Genomic DNA, 21,420 nt, shown 5'->3' with positions numbered 1-21,420 from the left:
AATGACTTTTATTGAAAATTATTCTAATTTCAGATGCTAAATTATCTTCACTTAAAATGAGCTTTCTTTTAACCTAAGACTTTGTGGTGCAAGATGTCTCTTAACGGTATTTTGCACACTCTGTAATTTAATTTTGTAATTAAGTAGAAACGCGTTACGCCCCGAGGAGTCCGCGAGTCGTTTGTTACACACCGACTTCCGTCACTGAGCTTGCCGGTGGCCCGCCGCCCAGTCTGTCGTCAACCAATTGCGGAGGCAGGACTGTAGGTCAACTATGATTGGCTCAGCTGGTAGCAAATCACAGAATTCCATGTTAATGATTGACGAACGAGCTTGTCAATCAGCTGCCGCGGCTTGAGCGGGCGAGTGGTCCGAATAGGTGAGTGATAGGAGCTGGTGGAGTGGCCGAAGGTCGGGGATAGGGCTGGGGGTTGTTGGCCGTGTAAATTATCCGCTCTCTACCTTTTGGACAATGACTCCCGGAAAGTAGTCTCTTCATGCCTACTTCTAACTGAAAGTGGAAATACCGGTATGATAGGCCGTGAATGAGACCATTCGGCCTGTCAGGTCCATGCTGTCTCCCGGGGAATCGTCTCTTCACCCTGCCGTTTCCCTACACCTTTGCAACTTAATCACTCTCACGCTTGCCCAATTCCTCTTTTTGAAATGAAAACAGAAAACACACTAAACACTGGTCAAGTCAGTCAGCATCTATGAAAAGAGAAACTTAGGGGCGAAATTACAGTGGGTTAAAAAAAACTTAAGGTGCAAGAAGTCTGAAATGAAATGGAAAATGCTGGAAACATTTATGGGAGGCTAATAACCTACCTTATGTCCCTGGCAGATCTTCCCTCCACAATTTTCAGCTCTATAGTCACCCAGCACCATAAAGTCCATTTCTGCTTCCTGCACAAAACCCACAAGCAGGATTTCCCTGGACAACTCATTGTTTCAGCTTGCTCTGGCTCCACCAAGCATACTTCCTCCTACTTTGACTCTAACCTTGCTCCTCTGATCCAGTTATATCCATGATACATTGACGCCTTTCATCAGTTTAACCATTCCCTGATTCCATCATGTTCATTTTTACTTTGCACATTAGGATGATCTGAGAGACCTCTGCTTCTCCCTTGAGCAGAGGCCCAACCAGTACCCCTCACAAACACACATAGCTTACCACATTAAACAACTTACTGAACTCCTCACTTTCTCCTTGTCTATGGTCACTTATGCGGCCTGGGCTGTGCCTATCTTTTATAGGTTATATGGAACGGTATTTGTTTCAGACCTGCCTGGGCCCATTCGCTCAGCTCTTTGACTGTCTTGGTTTTGTTTCCTTTACTCATGGAGGACTCGACCATTTTGTGACTTTTGCTGTCATTTTCCACCCTGTCCTGCCCTTCACGTGGTTCATCTCTGACGTTTCCCTTCCTTCTCTGAACCTCTCTGCCTCCATCTCAGGAAAGCAGCTTGCTACCAACAACCATGACAGCAGCAAGTCACTTGCATTTCCTTCAGTCTAGAGTACTACATGTTGTATTCACGCTGTTGGAAAAACCAAACACAAGTGTGGTCACCTGTTTACGGAACGTCTACATTTGGTCCAGAGGAGTTTGCTGAACTTCCAGCTGTCTACCACTTTAATTTACCACCCCACTCCCACTCTGACTTTGGGTCTATGATCTCTGCACTGTTATGATGAGGTTCAAGAAAAGCTTGAGGAACACCACCTCATCTTCTGAAGACTCTGTGCCCTGAATTGTTGACTCTTTCTCTTTTTCACAGATGTGGCCTGACCTGCTGAGTGTTTCCAGAATTTTCTGTTTTTATTTTAGCCAGCCAGCGGGTTTTGTGGGGTGAAGAGGGAAGACCCATGCAGTCATGTCAAGAATGAGCAGGTTCCACGTAGACAGAATGTGAGGTTAGGTTTCAACAACTCCGCCTCTAATTACTGACCCCATTTCTCAGGCACCTTGTTAGATACTAACCCTGTCCCAGACATCACCAGTCCTCAAAGTCCAATTTCCCCTATTTTTCTTCCTTCTCCCAGATACTCTGTACCCTTCCCCAACCACTAACTCTGTTTTCTCTCCCAGATACCAACTCTAACCCTCCTCTGGATACTGCCTCCTCCATTTGTCCTAAACCTCCTGTTCCCTTTTCTCAGATACTCTTTCCCCAATCATTGTTCTTCCTTCTCCCACACACAGTCTCTCCCCCTTTCCACCACTGTCTTTCCCTCTTCTCATAGGCACATTCTCCCCCTTTTCTCATTGTCACTGTCTCTTCCCCTTCTCTCAAATAGAATCTCACAGAGATGGGTAGAAACAATGACTCATTCGGTCTTAATCCTCACAGGAGGATTCACAATGAACCACTCTTGTCTCCCTGCATTCCTCCAACTACCTCTTACAAATACAGTTCGTCTACTGCTGCTGCCTTACCTTCGCCCCTCTGCACTGAATTCCTGTGTGTCTAGCTGTGTGTCTTCCCAACTCCAGTCAGTATCTTTTCTTTATTTATTTATTGTTGCCCAGTAACACCCATGTGACCAATTAACCTACAAACCTGTGTGTCCTTTGGACTGTGGGTGGAAACCAGGGCACTTGGAGGAAACCCACACAGTCACAAGGAGAACACACAAACACAGCAGCAGGAATTGAACCTGGGTCACTGGCACTGTAAAGTGTTAGGCTAACTGCCTATTTTCAGAATGGATCCTCTTCTTATTTCTCTACTCCCACCAATGCCTCTTTTTCATGTCACTGCCATTACCACACCTCACCTGGCCTGGTAGATTCTTCTTCCTCCACCCAAATCCTTGGTGCTGGCTCCAACCATCCCCAATTCTGACCTTTCTCCCTGTTCTTATTACGGCTTCCCCTCTTATTGGCACTTCCCCGCTGTGTCTAACCGTAACTGTTACAGTCTCCTATTGACATATTGTCCTTGCTGTCTCCTACTATCCCTCCCTCAGTCCCTATCTAGAAACACTGTCCACTCCTGCCAACACTCTACCTCAAGCATTGGCTCTAAAGATGCCACCTAAATATTGATCCCTACTAGTAACCTTAGCTAACTCCAGCCCCTTAATCCCAAAGCCTAACCCCTTAAACTTGGTTTATTGTCATTCAGCTTACTTGTACACCGCCCAGTGAAACAACATTCCTCTGGAGCAAGGTGCACAACACAGTGCATATAACTCACACAGAAACACAAACTAATATTACCACAGATCAATTAACAAGTAACAAAATGTACTTCAGAAGATTGACATTCAGTGTCAGGTGTGTTCATGACACATGTGAAAAAGTAAAGCACTACTGTTGCTTCGTAAATGATGAACTTGGGTGGTGGCAGGGAGTTCAGTAGTCTCACCGCCTTGGGAAGAAGCTGCTTCCCATTGTAATGGTCCTTACCTGGTGTATGGTACCTCCTGCCTGATGGTGGGGGCGGTCAAAGAGATTGTGGGACTGTAGAGAATGAAATCCTGTGATCCAAGAAGGAACAGAATATTCTATAAATGCTCAACAAACCAGGCTGCGTCTGGAGAGAGAGGTAAACATCTTTGATCTATGACCTTCCATAAGGATCCGTCAGTTTTCATCAAAGTGCAACTTCAACCTTGTTTCTTACTTTGCCAAATCTGAGCATTTCCAGCATCTTCTGTATGGGATGTTTGCTTTTATTAGTCGATGCATTGAGTTCAAAAGTCAAGAAGTAATGTTGCAAATTTGCAGAATCTGGTTAGGCCACATCTGGAGTATTGTGTACAGTTCTGGTTGCCCCACTATTGAGACTTTGGACGATGTGCAGAAGACATTTACTGGGATGCTGCCGGGTTTAAAGGGCGTGTACTTTCATGAGAGGCTGGACAAACGTGGAGTGGAGGAGGCCGAGGGGAGGTCTGAGACAAGTTTACAGTATAAGATAATGAAAGGCATAGATAGTGTAGACAGGAGTATTTTTTTCCACGTGTAGGAATGTCTAATACCAGAGGGCATGCATTGAAAGGGAGAGGGGGTAGTTTCAAGGGGGATGTGAGGGGTAAGTTTTGAGAGTGGTGGATGCCTGGGATGTGCTGCCTGGTTTGGTGCTAGAGGCAAATAAGTTTGAGGTGTTTGAGAAACGTTTAGATAGGTGCATGAATCTGAGGAGGATAGAGGGATATGGATATTGTGTAGGTAGGAGGGATTCGTTTTTGGAGTTTTTTTGATTTGCTTTTCAGTTAGTTTGGCACAGCTTTGTGGGCTGAAGGGCCTGTTCCTCTGCTGTACTGTTCTATAAGTAATGTGGAACAATAAGCATTAAGGGAAAGGAGTGATAGGCTAACTACGTGGCAGAAGGCACTGGAAAAGGTGAATGATCTACAGAATATGGACGACACGATAGACTGGGAACCTGGAGCAATGTACAAAATGCTGGAGGAGCTCAGCAGGTGAATACATTGGTGTCATTTATTGTTCCAGTGCTACAAGGTGACACAAGGGGGAAGAGGTTTCATCAAGAATCTTCTCTTTATCTGCTGTAACAGCCAAGATTGCCTGGTGTACACATATTCCATTTTGGTAATGTCCAACATAATGAAATGAATATTAAATACTCACCTTTGCCCACTTTATTTCCCTTATGCTGTCTCATCCTTTGCCCTCTCATTCTGCCTATCATTCACATGTCCCTCCCTTCAGTACCCCTTCTCAATCTGTCCTCCACTCTCCTCCCCGTCACATTCCATCCTCCACTCTCCTCCCCGTCACATTCCATCCTCCACTCTCCTCCCCGTCACATTCCATCCTCCACTCTCCTCCCCGTCACATTCCATCCTCCACTCTCCTCCCCGTCACATTCCATCCTCCACTCTCCTCCCCGTCACATTCCATCCTCCACTCTCCTCCCCGACACATTCCATCCTCGTCTCCTCCCCGTCACATTCCATCCTCCAGTCTCCTCCCCATCACATTCCATCCTCCACTCTCCTCCCCGACACATTCCATCCTCCTCTCTCCTCCCCATCACATTCCATCCTCCACTCTCCTCCCCGTCACATTCCATCCTCCTCTCTCCTCCCCATCACATTCCATCCTCCTCTCTCCTCCCCATCACATTCCATCCTCCTCTCTCCTCCCCGTCACATTCCATCCTCCTCTCTCCTCCCCGTCACATTCCATCCTCCAGTCTCCTCCCCATCACATTCCATCCTCCTCTCTCCTCCCCATCACATTCCATCCTCCACTCTCCTCCCCGTCACATTCCATCCTCCAGTCTCCTCCCCGTCACATTCCATCCTCCACTCTCCTCCCCGTCACATTCCATCCTCCACTCTCCTCCCCGTCACATTCCATCCTCCACTCTCCTCCCCGTCACATTCCATCCTCCACTCTCCTCCCCGTCACATTCCATCCTCCACTCTCCTCCCCGTCACATTCCATCCTCCACTCTCCTCCCCGACACATTCCATCCTCGTCTCCTCCCCGTCACATTCCATCCTCCAGTCTCCTCCCCATCACATTCCATCCTCCACTCTCCTCCCCGACACATTCCATCCTCCTCTCTCCTCCCCATCACATTCCATCCTCCACTCTCCTCCCCGTCACATTCCATCCTCCTCTCTCCTCCCCATCACATTCCATCCTCCTCTCTCCTCCCCATCACATTCCATCCTCCTCTCTCCTCCCCGTCACATTCCATCCTCCTCTCTCCTCCCCGTCACATTCCATCCTCCACTCTCCTCCCCATCACATTCCATCCTCCTCTCTCCTCCCCGTCACATTCCATCCTCCACTCTCCTCCCCGTCACATTCCATCCTCCACTCTCCTCCCCGTCACATTCCATCCTCCACTCTCCTCCCCGTCACATTCCATCCTCCACTCTCCTCCCCGTCACATTCCATCCTCCACTCTCCTCCCCATCACATTCCATCCTCCACTCTCCTCCCCGACACATTCCATCCTCCACTCTCCTCCCCGTCACATTCCATCCTCCAGTCTCCTACCCATCACATTCCATCCTCCACTCTCCTACCCGTCACATTCCATCCTCCACTCTCCTACCCATCACATTCCATCCTCCACTCTCCTCCCCATCACATTCCATCCTCCACTCTCCTCCCCGTCACATTCCATCCTCTACTCTCCTCCCCATCACATTCCATCCTCGTCTCCTCCCCGTCACATTCCATCCTCCAGTCTCCTCCCCATCACATTCCATCCTCCACTCTCCTCCCCATCACATTCCATCCTCCTCTCTCCTCCCCATCACATTCCATCCTCCTCTCTCCTCCCCGTCACATTCCATCCTCCAGTCTCCTCCCCATCACATTCCATCCTCCACTCTCCTCCCCATCACATTCCATCCTCCTCTCTCCTCCCCGTCACATTCCATCCTCCAGTCTCCTCCCCGTCACATTCCATCCTCCACTCTCCTCCCCGTCACATTCCATCCTCCACTCTCCTCCCCGTCACATTCCATCATCCACTCTCCTCCCCGTCACATTCCATCCTCCACTCTCCTCCCCATCACATTCCATCCTCCACTCTCCTCCCCATCACATTCCATCCTCCTCTCTCCTCCCCGTCACATTCCATCCTCCACTCTCCTCCCCGTCACATTCCATCCTCCAGTCTCCTCCCCGTCACATTCCATCCTCCAGTCTCCTACCCATCACATTCCATCCTCCAGTCTCCTCCCCGTCACATTCCATCCTCCAGTCTCCTCCCCATCACATTCCATCCTCCACTCTCCTCCCCATCACATTCCATCCTCCTCTCTCCTCCCCGTCACATTCCATCCTCCAGTCTCCTCCCCGTCACATTCCATCCTCCACTCTCCTCCCCGTCACATTCCATCCTCCACTCTCCTCCCCGTCACATTCCATCATCCACTCTCCTCCCCGTCACATTCCATCCTCCACTCTCCTCCCCATCACATTCCATCCTCCACTCTCCTCCCCATCACATTCCATCCTCCTCTCTCCTCCCCGTCACATTCCATCCTCCACTCTCCTCCCCGTCACATTCCATCCTCCACTCTCCTCCCCGTCACATTCCATCCTCCACTCTCCTCCCCGTCACATTCCATCCTCCTCTCTCCTCCCCGTCACATTCCATCCTCCACTCTCCTACCCATCACATTCCATCATCCACTCTCCTCCCCGTCACATTCCATCCTCCAGTCTCCTCCCCGTCACATTCCATCCTCCACTCTCCTCCCCGTCACATTCCATCCTCCAGTCTCCTCCCCGTCACATTCCATCCTCCACTCTCCTCCCCATCACATTCCATCCTCCACTCTCCTACCCATCACATTCCATCATCCACTCTCCTCCCCATCACATTCCATCCTCCACTCTCCTCCCCGTCACATTCCATCCTCCACTCTCCTCCCCATCACATTCCATCTTCAGCTGCTTGTCACTTCCACTTTTCATTTGTCAGCTTCTTATATCTTTGCCACTCTTCACCTCCATCCTCTGTCTATCATCCCCCCCTCTAATGGACCCAGCTATCACCTGCCTGCTTTTGCCCCACCCCTTCCCCTACCTTTGTTATACTGGCTATCTGCCCTCTTTCTTCCCTGAACTGATGAAAAGTCTTGACCCAAATCATTAACTATTTCCTTCCATAGATGCTGTTTAACCCACTGAGTTCCTCCAGCATTTAGTAAATTACTAAAGATGTTTGTTGACTTACTGTTAAAAATGTATCGGAGGTGCAGTAGAGTCATTTTCAGTAGACGATATCATCTGCAGCAGTTTCTGTAATCTTAACCCAAAATCATTTCACTAACACTTATATATTGAGACACGGTGCAGAATGTGCCCTACTGCCCCTTCAAGCCACACCACCCAGCAACCCCCGATTCAATCCGAGCCTAATCACGGGACAATTTACAATGAGTAATTAACCTACTGACCAGTATGCCTTTGGGCCGGGGAGGAAACCGGAGCATCTGGAGGGGAGTAATGGCAGTGTTAACTGTGGTGTCAGTCTGAGTGAGCAGTATTTGCAGCTGTTACTTGAACCGTTGTTGTCACACTAGTGGCATTTGTTGGAAACTTTTATTTAAAATTTGAGAGATTAGGGGATGCGGAAATCATTTAATGAGTCAGTGTCTTGGGAGAGGAAATTGTGCAGTACACTTGTCAGTTTGTTCTGTGTATTTCTCGGCCATATTGGCCTTGGATATTAAAGCTTGTTTGCTTTCAGTTTGAGCACTATCTTGTGAAACCTACAGTGTGCTGTGTAACCGTGACGTCGATAGGGAAAAATACAGAGCCGCTGAGAGACATATTCGTATGATGAAGGCAGGTTCTTCATAAGGTAAGTTGTGCAGCTTCACAGATAGAAGTAGCAGGTAAAAGAGCATGGTTAGTGATTCCTCTGTCGAGAGAGTTTGCTCATTGTTTCTTGATAAGGGAGTGGTTATTCTGGAGGGAAATGAAGAGAAATTTCTTTACTGAGATTGCGAACCTTTGTAGTCCCCACTACCCCACTACCTGGGGGTTAAGTATATTCACGACAGGAATTAGAACACAGACCATCTCAGGAAGTGGCTGTGAACTTTGCCTAGATCAGTCAGGGCCTAACTGAGTGGCCCCAGTATATTTATTTTCCAAGTTAGATTCTTCATTACTTGTCAAGTTGTTTTACTGTTTTTAGGACTTGACCGTAATGTAATGAAAGTTATTTCTAAGGCAAGTCAGTTTTGCACTTAATGTATTCATACGCTCAGGATGTCCGAAATGTGTTGTGAAAAGCATTGGGCTGCCATTTGCCTCCAGTAAAGTCTTAACACTGCTACTCAACAATTTCCCTTTGACCTTACAAAATCACAGACTCCCCATCCAGGCAGTATTCCCTCAGCAACACACAAAACGCTGATGCTGGAGGAGCTCAGCAGATCAGGCAGCATCTATGGAAATGAATAAGCAGTTGATGTTGCAGACCAAGACACTTCCTCAGGACTGAGCGGGAAGGGAGAAGATGCCGGAATAAAAAGGTGGGGGGGGGGTGGGGGGGGGAAGAAGACTAGCTGAAAGATGGGAGAAGAAGAGCTGGGTACTTCCTCGGTACCGGTTTTCCGACAATGCAGGGCTCCACCTCTGTTGGTTCTAAGGCAGAAGAGCCCCTTTGACGGTGCATTCTGACTGTCCTGGACAGTGGTTCAACGCTCCTGGCAGTGTCAGTGTGGATAAAGGGCTGAAATCTGTGAAAGGGATTTTAATTAATAAACTGTTTGATTCAAAGGGAAATGTTGCCTCTGAGCAAGGTTTGTGCTTAGAGCCATGGAGTGATGTTGCATGGCAACAGGCCAATCAACCCAGTTCTTGTCCATTTGTATACTAACGATATCAAAGTGCTTTTCATCCTCCCTATATTCTCACCAACTTCATCCGGATTCTACTGTTTGTCTACAGAGCAGGGGGCAATCACATCCAGGTAACCAAGCAACCTGTACATTTTCGGGATGTGGGAGGAAATCGAAGCACACAGAGGTTCACAGGGAGAATGTACGTTCCATACAAACAGTCCTCAAGGTCGGAATTGTATCTGGGTGTCTGGAGCTATGAGGTATCAGCTTTACCGCACACCCCACTGAGTTGTTGAAAGATGACTCTCATTTAAAAGTTTCTCACATACACACAATATCATTGTTGTCAGGAATCTTCCTCGAGGGGGAAAGGGACTTAGAGCTGGGAAGTTCACTGTTGAATTCATCTTCGTTCAATCCAGACTCCAAAATGCCGACAGAAGGAGATCCTACTACACTGGTCAAAGCGACCCACCTGGTCCTGCTGTCTACCACCTGGGGCATGCAGATATGGGTATCGTTCATATCAGGTAAGATCAGGGCAAGAGTCAGCACTGCAGAATTAGTTAGATCGTAGCAAAGATTGTGTTCTTGACCTTGACGTGAACTTCTTCTTTATTTATTGAGAGCACAGCTTGGAATAGGCCTGTCTGGCCCTTTCAGCCACACCGTCCAGCAGCCCCTGCCCTAATCCTAACCAAATCATGGGACAATGTACAATGACCAATTAACTTACCAACCCGTACCTCTTTGGGCTGTGGGAAGAAGCCACAGCACCTGGAGGAAACCCACATTGTCATGGGGACAATGTACAAACTCCTTATAGACAGCAGTTGAAATGGGTCGCTGGTACTGTAAAGCTCTGTGCTAACCATTGTGCTACTGTACTGGCCTTTCTTTAAGAGTTGTCCCAATTAACCAATAACCCAATTTACCGTACCGCCCCATCTGAGGATGCAGCAGAACAGAACATTGATTGTACAATTCTCATTGAAGCAGAAACACTTACAGGTCTAGTCAGGGTTGTTGCACTGCTTCTAAAATTGTCCCGTGATTAGGCTGGTGGCGAGACTCGAAGGGCCTGTATCTCAATAAACATCAATTGTACAGTTATTGATTTCAGAACCCTTGAATCAGCTGTAAGTGATGGATATGGTATTAGGCATCACAGCAAGTCAACTTTGGCTAGTGGTCAGGTGCTTCAGTAGATGCTGTATTATGCAGCTAGGAATTCTGCTTGCAAACTGAACCTGACCCTGAGCTGGAAAAACTCAAGCCTAGTTCACCAGTGTCTGTTGCACTAAATGGCCATATTGTTTTACCCTAAAATCAAATTTCACCAGATCTAGACATCCTCACATTAAGAAGTAGCCCAGTGTTTAGTGTGACACTATTACAGCCCAGGGCATTGGAGTTCAGAGTTCAATTCCAGCACTGTCTCTAAGGGGCTTGTGCCATCATGGAATTCCTCCCATGGTCCAAAGACGTACCAGTTAGTAGGTTAATTGGTCATTGTAAATTGTTCTGTGATTAGGCTGGTGTTAAATCAGTGGGTTGCTGGGCAGTGTGTCTCATTAGGCCAGGAGGGCCTGTTCCACACTGTATCTCCCAAATAATAATAAACCACTGCCATGGTTTGCTTTCATTTATAAGAATACACTCCAGCCTGCACATTCACAGACGGTAGCCACTGCCTGAACTTGTGCTGTATGGATGTCAGGGAAAACAAAGTGGAAATTGTCAGCTCACAAGGACAGTGGAAGGGTTAAACTGTGTTATTCAGTAATGGGTTATGCTCCCCCCTCCCTCCCATTTATAGACCGGCCCAATTGGAGCCCGTGCACAGGTGGCCTACTGCCATCGTGAGATTTTGTAGAAGGTGACACACTTCATTAAAAATTATTATGGACTCTATGCAGAGTGTCCTAACAGCAGTTGTGTACCCACAGTATTTCTAAATATTCTGTATCTTCAGTATTGATTGTTAAGCAAATGGCACATTTACAAATTGATTTGGTCACTTTTTTCCACTTGGTACTGATTATTTTGAGGGTCAAAAAATAAGTTACACAGTGTGCTGTTCTGTGGCGTTCATATCTATAATTCCCAAAAGCTCCAGAAATCCTGATCACAGTGGAGCTGATGAAGAGCAGATGCCAGGTGGTCTGGAAATCTAGAAAGAAAGCATTTATTCACATGCAAGTCCATTGGGTTTAGCCTCATTCATCTACCCAGTAAGATTCTCATCATCGTAGTAGCTTTGTCCTGTCTTCCACTCCTTTTGAAGATGTGTTCCAAATGTTGGTTCCTCTTTGTGAAGTGGAACTTCTGAATGTCAATTCTGAATTAACCTTTCCTGAGTTTGAATCTCAGTGGCGTTGAGAGGGAGAATGAATCAGGTATGATTCAATGGCACAGCCGACTTGATGGCCTAGATGCCTTAATTGTGCTCCTATGGATTATGGTGTTATGGAATCCATATGCCTCGTCTGTGATAAACAATTAGAATTTATGAATGGTGCTCTTTGTCTCCTCAGGTGTTGTTTTGATCAACAGCGTCAGCAAACATACATTCAGCCAGGTGCAGGGTAAACTGATTCCCTGTTACCTCTACTGTGTCCTGGGAGGATCCTTCCTTAATCTGGCTCTTTATGCTCTGTATCACCCACACGAGCTACTCAACAAGGCTGAAGCAGTGCAGGTAAGACAGGCAATATTCAGGTAACTTAGGGTGAGAGAATGGCAGTAGAAGTCTAGCAGTAAAACAGGTGATGCACACTGCGTCCTTTAGTTCAAGAACTCACAAGTATAAACCCCACTGTATAACAACACAACCACTTCAAAGTTCGAAGTAAAGTTATTATGGAAGTACATGAACACTCAGTGTCCACTATATCGGGTACAAGAGTGGTCTTCTGATGTAGCTCATCCACTTCAAGGTTTGATGTGTCTTCAGAGATGCTCTTCTGCACACCACTGTTGTAATGTGTGGTTATTTGAGATTCTGTCATCTTCCCGTCAGCTTGAATCAGTCTGATCTCTCTCATTTTTGCCCACAGAACTGCTACGCACTGTTATTTTTTTGTATCTCACACCATTCTCTGTAAGCTCATAGTACTGTGTGAAAATCAGCAGTTTCTGAGATACTGAATCCACCCTGTCTGGCACCAACAAAAATTCCTCAAAGTCGCTTAGATCACATTCCTTCCCCATTCTGATGTTTGCCCTGAACAGCAACTGAACCTCCTGACCATGTCTGCAGCTTTTATGCTTGAGATGCTGCCATGTGGTTGGCTGATTAGATATTTGCAGTAATGAGCTGGTATACCTAATAAAGTGGCCACTGAATGAATGTCACCATATACTATTCTGAGATTCATTTTCCTGCAGGCATGCACTTGCACTGCACACAGTGAACCTCTCCTCCCCCCTCCCCCAAACAGGCACTCCACCAGTGAGTGAGTCATTCCACAGCTCAACAACAGTGTGGAGGGCAGGAGCTGGCTGGGCCACGTTGATGAATGCAGCCGATCATCAGCGGCAAAAAACCCTCTGGGGTGGGGATGGGCATCCGAAGAGAGGGAAAGACAGTAGTTTCCGCGAGGAGCTGACGAGCGAGACTGTAGGGGTTGGGTGGTGTATCAATATAGGGAACGACCTCACTGATTACCAGGGTGCAACCTGAGCCTGTATGTCATTGGTGAGAAGCCACACCTCATCCCCGCTCGTCAAACATCACTCCTCACAAGTAGCTTATAATCACAGAACGGTGGGTGTGGGAGCCCTAGTGGAGAGTGGGGACTCATACCAGGTCCCTAACACTGCAGCGTGCAGCAGTGGGGAAGAGAGCATCTTTGCCCGGTTCCTGGCAGAGCAATATGCACCAGAGAGGTGGGCAGGTTTCTGTCACAGATCTTTGGCACTTTTGTATCACATCTCAATGTATAATTCTCTCCACTGTCTGTAAGGAGTTTGTCCGTTCTCCCCGTGACCGCCTATGTTTCCTCCAGATGCTCTGATTTCCTCCCACAGTTCAAAAACATATTGGTTGGTAGGTTAATTGGTCATTGTAAGTTGCCTTGTGACTAGGCTAGGGTCAAATTGGGGATTGTTGGTAGTGTGGCTTGAAGGGCTGGGAAGGCCTATACCATGCTGTATCTCAATAAGTAAAATAAATTGTCAAAGAACTATAATGATCCATTCCACTACTGAGTTCATTAGCAGCCTCACTACTGGGAGTACACTTGGGCCATCTGTGACACTCCTTACTCTTTATCAATCTCTCATTCTCTATCTCTGGAGACAAACTGTCAACTGACATCCTTTATAACCTTACTGATTCCCATTGTTATCTCTTCCCACCCTATCTCCTGTAAAAATTCTCTTCCCTTTTCACAGTCTCTTCGCCTCTCATGCATCTGTTCTCAGGATGCGACTTTCCATTCCAGGACGTCAGAGATATCGTCCTTCTTTAAAGAATGGGGTTTCTCTCCCTCTACTATTGATGCTGCCCTCACCCACATCTCCAGTTCCCGTACTTTTGTGTTCACCCCATCTTCCCGCCATCATAATAGTGATAGTCCCTCTTGTCCTTATCTACCAGCCCATCAGCCTATGCACCCAACACGTTATCCTCCGCAGTTCCGCCATCTCCAAAGGGACCCTCCAACTAAACTTATCATTACCCCCCCCACATGGATCACTTTCTCAGTGATTCCCTTGTCTATTTGCTCCTCCCTATTAATCTCCCTCCTGGCACTTATCCCTACAAGTGGCGTAAGTGCCACATCTGCCCATACACCACCTCCCTCAGCTCCATTCAAGGCCCCAAGCAGTGCTTTGAGGTGAGGCAGTACCTTACCTGTGAATCTGGTGGGGTTTCAATAGACAATAGGTGCAGAAGTAGACCATTCAGCCCTTCGAGCCTGCACTGCCATTCTGAGATCATGGCTGATCATCTACTATCAATACCCAGTTCCTGCCTTGTCCCCATATCCCTTGATTCCCCTATTCATAAGATACCTATATAGCTCCTTCTTGAAAGCATCCAGAGGATTGGCCTCCACTGCCTTCCGAGGCAGTGCATTCCAGACCCCCACAACTCTCTGGGAGAAGAAGTTTTTCCTTAACTCTGTTGTGCCCGGTGCTCCCGATGTGGCCCCCTCTACACAGGTGAGACCCTCCATGAAATGGAGCAGCTCTGCACATCCACCACAAGCAGGACTTCCCGGTGGCCAAACATTTTAATCCCTATTCCAACGTGCCGATCCATGACCTCATCTTGGCACAAGCATCATTTCTAGGGGTGCACGAGCAACACTTTGTATTCAGTCTGGGTACCTTCCAAACTGATAGTATGTATATCGGTTTCTCCTACTGATGAACAAGATTTTCCCTGCCCCCTGCTCTATTTCCCAGTCAGACCTTTTACTTCTTCTCACCTGTTTATTACCTCTCTTTTGGGTCCCCTGCTCCTTCCCTTTCTCCTATTGTCCACTCTCCTCTCCTATCAGATTCTTTCCTCCCCAGCCTTGACTGTTCCTACTTACTTGACTTCAATCACCTTCCAGCTAGCTTCTTTCCCCTCCCCCCACATTTTAGTTCCGGCATCTCCCCTGCCTTCCTGCTCAGTCCTGAAGAAGGGTCTTGGCCTGAAAGGTCGACGATTTATTCTTTTCCGTAGACGCTGCCGGACCTCTTCCAGCATTTTGTGTTTTACATCGTGTGTGCTAATCGTGGTACCAGTTGCAGCATAGAAGTTAACCAGAAAAAGTAGAAACCGTTTATGTCTCTGCATTAAACAAAAACTTAGAGACCAATTACTTTTTTACTCAAGTTACTCAACTTTCCTGAAAGTTGTGACTGTCACTCCTTGTGCAGCAGAATGATCCTTTGATCTTTTTAAGTGTGAACCCAACAGTAAATGCAGCTGCACTGACCCCACCCTCCTCCATTGTCCTTGTTTTTTAAATGACGAAGTGTGAGATTCCAAGAGGGGTTTTTTGACAACTCATCCCTACTCCCCCTTCTCTCCAAAGGATATTGCTGTGTCCTCCCTCATCACACCCAAATTAGATGAACAAATTTAGACAGAGTGGAAAATATGCACTCAGTGGCCACTTTATTAGGTACAAGACTGGAACCCGGTGTGGTCTTCCCCTGCTCCACTTCAAGGCTTAACATGTTGTACGTTCAGAGATGCTCTGTGGTTATGAGTTACTGTTGTCTTTTTGTCAGATTGAACCGGTTTGTCTATTTCCCTCTGACCTCTCTCATTAACGAGGCATTTTTGCCCACAGAACCGCTGCTCACTGGGTTTTTTGTTTCTTGCACCATTTTCTGTAAACTCTAGAGACTGGTGGCGTGAAAATCCCAGGAGATCAACAGTTTCTGAGATACTCAAACCACCCCATCTGGCACCAACAATTATTCTATGGTCAAAGTCACTCAGATCACATTTCTTTCCCTTTGTGATGTTTGGTCTGAACAGCAACTGAACCTCTTGTCTGTGTCTGCATGTTTTTATACACGAGTTTCTGTCACATGATTGGTTGATTAGATATTAACATTAACAGACAGGTGTACCTAATAAAGTGGCCACTGAGTTAATAAACTTTGCCAGTTAGCAATGACAGATATGGTGGTTGCCCGTTGCGTCTGACGATGACAGAAAACCTGTTGTGGGAGAGTTTTCAGAGTGGAAAGCCATTGCACTGTGGCAGTTCCACTCTCTTGACCTCAGACCAGGTCCAATGATACAAACAAACATCAACAACTGGGGTCTTCTTTGGTTGCAGTGAATAACCATGACATCTTTTGTGCCTCGTCAAGCCATTCGCTCTCCATGGAGTGTTGCAGTACCACCTTCCTGGCCGTTGGCTCTCACTATAGATCTCACTTTGCAAGCTGTAATAGGCATGCCTCCATCTCACCAGGGTATGAGGCTACTCTCACCTGGTTTAGCCTGCCTGTCGAAGTGGTGTACCAGGGTGTGGCCGCTGTCGCATGCAAACAGCGGACAGATCTGGGTGTCCGAAGGAGACCAAAGCTGAGTGAGTTGCCCCAGAATGGACATGATAAGCCCCTTCAACAGAAATGCTACCCCATCCTGGACCTCAATAACAGATATAAGACAACACGTAAGCAGCGAACAACAATCTGCTGGAGAAACTCAGCAGGTCGAGCAGCATCTGCGAAGGGAAAGGAATTATTATGATCATTTGAACATTGGTTGTTCGTCCATCCTGTTGGGTGTGGTCTTTCAATTCAATTCCAGTTTAATTGTCATTCAACCGTACATGAACACAGCCAAATGAGACAGCATTACTCCAGGGCCAAAGTGAAAAACACAGACACACACAACATGTACAAGACAGCAAGCACATGTGGTATCACACAGCCACGTAATGGGAAGTCCAAACTTGAGCCATCAATCTGTAGTCAACTACAACAGAGCCTGTCTTCTGCCGAGCAAACACTTGGGGCAGTACAGCCTGGATGCCATGCCACACCGTCCCTGTGGGGTGCACTGGCTCCCACTCCTTCCTCTTAGTGGCTGTAAACAGGTGACCCCACGGCTTGAGGCCTAGTCCTTGCATATATCAGATAACAAGCACATATAGAATATCAGTAAAATACAACCGCAGAAAAAAATATATATACAAATATAGTTCAGGCCTTTTAGTCCAATGAACTCTAAGAGCTTGTCTTTTGCCAAGTGAAAACTGAGGGGGTGAGGAGCTCTGACTCCAGTTTGGACGCTGCGCCACGTTGCATCCGGTTCTGTTGTGTTACTGTGACTACCCACAAGAAAATGAATCCCAGGGTTATATATGATGACATATATGTACTTTGAGTAATAAATGTTTCAGGTTGAAAGCCTGAATCAGGACTGAGAGTGGAGAGGAGAGATAGATGGTATAGAGTAGAGGAGGAGGGGCGAGGCAGGAGCCAGGGTGATTGATGCACTGAGGACGGCTGAAGGATGAGAAATAGGTGAAGTTTGGTAAGTGAGGGGGAATGATGGAGTTGGCGTATAGGATTGGGTGATGGATGAAGAGAAGCAGATGGTGTGAGGTGGGAGGAGGAAAGAGTGAAGGTGAGTGCTGGAGTGTGATACGCAGGAATAATGTCCTGAAGAAGGATCTCAGCCTGAAATGTCGACTGTTTATTCATTTCCATAGATGCTGCCTGGCTTGCTGAGTTCCTCCAGCATTTTGTGTGTGGGTTGCCCTAGATTTCTGGTATCTGCAGACTTTCTTGTGTTAGGGAACAAAGGGCTATGGGAATCTGATAAGGGAGGTAATAATGGGAACTATCAAGGAAAAGGTGAATGGCAGATGGAGCCACAACCAGATGGGGTGAATGAATCCTGTGGGTGAAAAGTGTACGTAGTGGGTGGATGGACCCAGGAGGGCGAGGGTCATGACAGTGGGTGAGAGGGCAATGGAATGGGGCTGGGAAAGGGGTCAAAAGTGGGAAGATTGAAAGGAGAGTAATGTAGATGCAGGGAACATACTGGAGTGGGGGAGTGGGGTTTACCCAAGATTGGAAATACCATCACTCGTGCCATTGAGTTGTAGACTAAGCGTGGAATGTGAAATGTTCTTAAATACTTTGCCCACTGCACTTCAGTCCCAAATTCAGTCAAGTATTTGCATTATTTGGACCAGTTTTGATTTGTACACAATGTTAGAAACGTTGGATATAGAAGCAGCTATCACTGGCCTCTTGTGGAAAAACAATACAGATAGTTTAAGAGCCGATTTATCTGAAACATCTGTTTTCTATAGTCACATCTATTGTATCACTATAACACAGTTGCTATAATTCCTTCATTTCAATGAGTAATCAGAATCAAGTTTAATATCACCAGCGTATGTTGTGAAATTTGTGGTCTTTTTGGCAGCAGTACAATGCAATCCATAATAATAGAAAAAACATGAATTAGAGTAAGTATATATCCAATAGTTACATAGAAATAAAAGAAGTAGTGAGATAGTGTTCATGGGTTCAGTGTCCATTTGGAAATCAGATGACAGAGGGGAAGAAGCTGTTCCTGAATCACTGAGTGTAGCAGTGAGAAGAGGGCATTTTCTGGATGATGGATGCCACCTTTTGAGGCATCACTCCTTGAAGATGTTCTGGATACTACAGAGGCTAGTGCCCATGATGGAGCTGACTGCATTTACAACTTCCCGCAGCTTTTTCCAATTCTGTGCTCTAGCCCCTACCCCCTCCCCCAGCCCCTATTCTAGATGGTGATGCAGCCAGTTAAATGATCTGTAAATGATCTTCACCGTCTGTCTTTAGAAGTTTGTGTGTCTTTTGGTGACATACAAAATCTTATCAAACTCCTAATGAAGTATAGCTGCTGTTGTGTCTTCTTTGTAGCTGCATCGATATGTTGTGCCCAGGATAGATCCTTAGAGATATTGGCACCCAGGAACTTGAAGTTGCTCATTCTGTCCATTTCTGACACTACCCATAAATAAACTAATGGAATATATAGTGTTAGGTAATTAATGAAAACAGTGAAACATTTTATTATTATTGTTACTAGCTTGAAAATGTTTTAAAAATGTATGGCAGTACCTATATATAGTTGAATTCCCTTAAATCAAGTTATTCATAACCAGAGGGATACAATAGGGTTTCTTAAGAATCTTGGGGGCTATGGGTAACCCAAGGTAATTTCTAAAGTAAGTACATGTTTGGCACAGCATTGTGGGCCGAAGGGCCTGTAATGTGCTGTAGGTTTTCTATGTTAGAGAGCCCCTTGGAAACTGCTTTCAGGTGCCGGAAATGAGTGAGGTCAGGACAGCTGATGGAGCTGTGAGAAGGAGTTGGGACTTGAAGAGTTTTTAATTATTTAACCCGCTTTGCTTTTGTAACTGTTTTCTGGCAGATCACATCATTCTTTGTCTGTGTGATCTTCTCCGGGCTCAACGCTCAATGGTTCAGTCAAACCGTAAGTGAGATGAGGCTGAAGATGGAAAAGATCGAGCGGGAGCACAGCCTCGGAGACGAGGTGGGAATCGGCACCAAACAGGAGGCCTACAGCAAGCTGAAGAAGAGTGATGCAAAGTATGGGAAGCTGAGTTATCGCTTTAAGAAGTATCATGCTCTCAGCATGGTGTGTAATTTCATCTGTGTAATCTGTAATGGGGTGAATCTCTTCTACACTGCGGCCAATCTGAAGACTTTCTAGAAAAAAAGACTTTGTTGACTCTTTATTCTTTTTCATAGATGCTGTCTGATCTGCTGTGTTCCTCAGCATTTTCTGTGTGTTACTTTCTAGAAAATCCCTGTTGTCTTTCTCTGCCAATTTTTTCTGTCATTTTCTGAGAATAACCACCTCTGTGTATCTTAGTTTTGATAATTTTATTCTCAAATTTCCCAGTCACCAACCATCAGGAGGAAACACCGAAGTTCTGAAAGGTATATTTTGTGTGAGGGGCCAAGTTTTGTGTGAAAGCTTCAGCAGCCAGGCACACAATCTGTTCTTAGGATAGATGGATAGGGCATTCTCGTTCCTTCCGCATGAGGGTCCACAGCACAAAGCCCCATTCATATTGTATTAAATTGTCAACGTGTTTCAGATACTTCTGTGTCTCGAAACAGCAATATATTTTTTTGCACTTCAGGAGCATGAAGAGGTCACATTTCAGCATATCACATTACAGAAGTCCTGTTTTCCTTTTGTCTGAAGTGAGGATGAACCCACCACCCTGACCGAGACTGAGGCTGAGTGATGGTGTAAACAGGCTTTACGTCATGCTACTGCCCTGGGAGTACGTTTGGGATCTAGGAGCAGCCTGAGTACACAGTACATTAGTGGCTAGTACAGAAAACAGCAAGGCCATGCCAACGAATCTCTTGAAGATCCAATTCATGAGCAAAATAGAGAGGACTTCAGTCTGAATCTGACTCCGGCAGTCTACCATCCGTTGGTAGCTCAGCCCAGGCTGATTCAGAGTTGTCGAAGCAGTCTTTTGCATAGGGCAAAACAATTATTAATATCACGTTATAAGCCTAAGTTAGTTTGCTGTATATTGGATTGATAAACTAGCTGTAACTTTACTTTGATTCTTTTCAACATTCCGTAGCAGATGTTATCCAGGTGAGTACATCCACTTTGACTGGATCCAGAAGAGAACATGCGAGAGCGATCAGTATAACGGTAACCATCTGAAAAGATAAAATCTCTCGTGTGGTCAAGAATGAAGCTGGGCATTGCATTCCTGTCTCTCTGGTGCCACCTGTTTATGGAGTAGATCACAACAAATAGTATTACTCAGCCTTTCCTAGGGCCCCGTGACTGTGAGTCTGTGAATCACAGGGGAGTCAGAAAACAAGTGGATTGGTCAGGTGTTGCTGATGACTGAGTTAAGTTATGTAACAAAAACCCAAGGTAGGCAGAGAGGGAACTGTAAGACACTGCTTTATCACTCTTCCTCCAGAGTGAGGTGTGGGTGAGGGACTGCTCAGTGTTGTGGCCAGGGCTGCCAAATACCATGGCCTTCATTAAGTTAATAGAACTTACTAATCTATGTCTCCATTTCAAGGCAAAATGAGCTCCTCACAACCATTACAATTTGAACAGACACAAGTAATGAATTCCTTAGATCCTACATGGTCATTTGTCATGTTGTTTTTGAAAATCCAAGTTGGAAATTCAGTGTTGTTATGGTCACTGTATGTGTAAAATCAACCTGGAAAAGCTTGATTGAATGCCTGATAATGCTTGGGAACTGACATCTTTATCTCAGGAGAAACATTCAGTTCTGCTGAGCCTCAATGATGGCCAGTCATTATTAATTTTTTCCTGTGTAACATTCCTCATGATTTCTTACCTTTTCAACTGGTGTCATTAAATGCAGTATTTCATCAGAAGAGTCTTGATCCATTGCATTTTCCTGTAGGACATTTTGTTGAGTAGCCTTACAATTGCAGGAATTGCGACCGGTACCAATAATATTTTGTCACACAAGCTTACACGGATTCCAGTTAAGCAGGTAGAGAATTAGCACCTTGAGAGTGGTTGAGTTGGATTCCCATGGTCAGCACTGACACAGTTAGTGGCATGTGACGTGAGTTGGAGGATGGGG

General features: G+C 46.2%; 1 protein-coding gene across 5 annotated transcripts; it reads left to right on the top strand.

The window, feature by feature from the left end:
* The first annotated feature begins 233 nt into the window (after positions 1-233).
* Positions 234-21,205, top strand: LOC132406517 (transmembrane protein 205-like). Of its 5 annotated transcripts, none has more exons than XM_059992304.1 (5): positions 7,286-8,319; positions 9,417-9,570; positions 9,733-9,840; positions 11,848-12,011; positions 19,218-21,205. In XM_059992304.1, the coding sequence occupies exons 3-5, from the start codon at positions 9,741-9,743 to the stop codon at positions 19,518-19,520; spliced, it is 567 nt and encodes a 188-aa protein (XP_059848287.1). In that variant the 5' UTR covers positions 7,286-8,319; positions 9,417-9,570; positions 9,733-9,740; the 3' UTR covers positions 19,521-21,205. The 5 variants fall into 5 exon arrangements, with proteins under 5 accessions (XP_059848284.1, XP_059848285.1, XP_059848287.1 ...); XM_059992300.1 differs by having other exon boundaries at positions 7,289-8,319; positions 9,661-9,840; XM_059992301.1 differs by lacking the exons at positions 7,286-8,319; positions 9,417-9,570 and adding an exon at positions 234-379 and having other exon boundaries at positions 9,661-9,840.
* Positions 21,206-21,420: the final 215 nt, after the last annotated feature.

The sequence above is a fragment of the Hypanus sabinus genome, chromosome 16 (genome assembly GCF_030144855.1).
Source record: "Hypanus sabinus isolate sHypSab1 chromosome 16, sHypSab1.hap1, whole genome shotgun sequence".
NCBI lineage: Eukaryota > Metazoa > Chordata > Chondrichthyes > Myliobatiformes > Dasyatidae > Hypanus > Hypanus sabinus.
Note: the sequence above shows the minus strand (reverse complement) of the source record. Positions and strands in the feature narration are given on the sequence as shown.

Coding starts and splice junctions, on each gene's coding strand:
- LOC132406517 (XM_059992301.1), top strand. CDS start 9,741: ATGCCGACAGAAGGAGATCCTACTACACTGGTCAAAGCGACCCACCTG. Junction 9,841..11,847: donor ATGGGTATCGTTCATATCAG/GTAAGATCAGGG, acceptor TTGTCTCCTCAG/GTGTTGTTTTGATCAACAGC. Junction 12,012..19,217: donor ACAAGGCTGAAGCAGTGCAG/GTAAGACAGGCA, acceptor GTTTTCTGGCAG/ATCACATCATTCTTTGTCTG.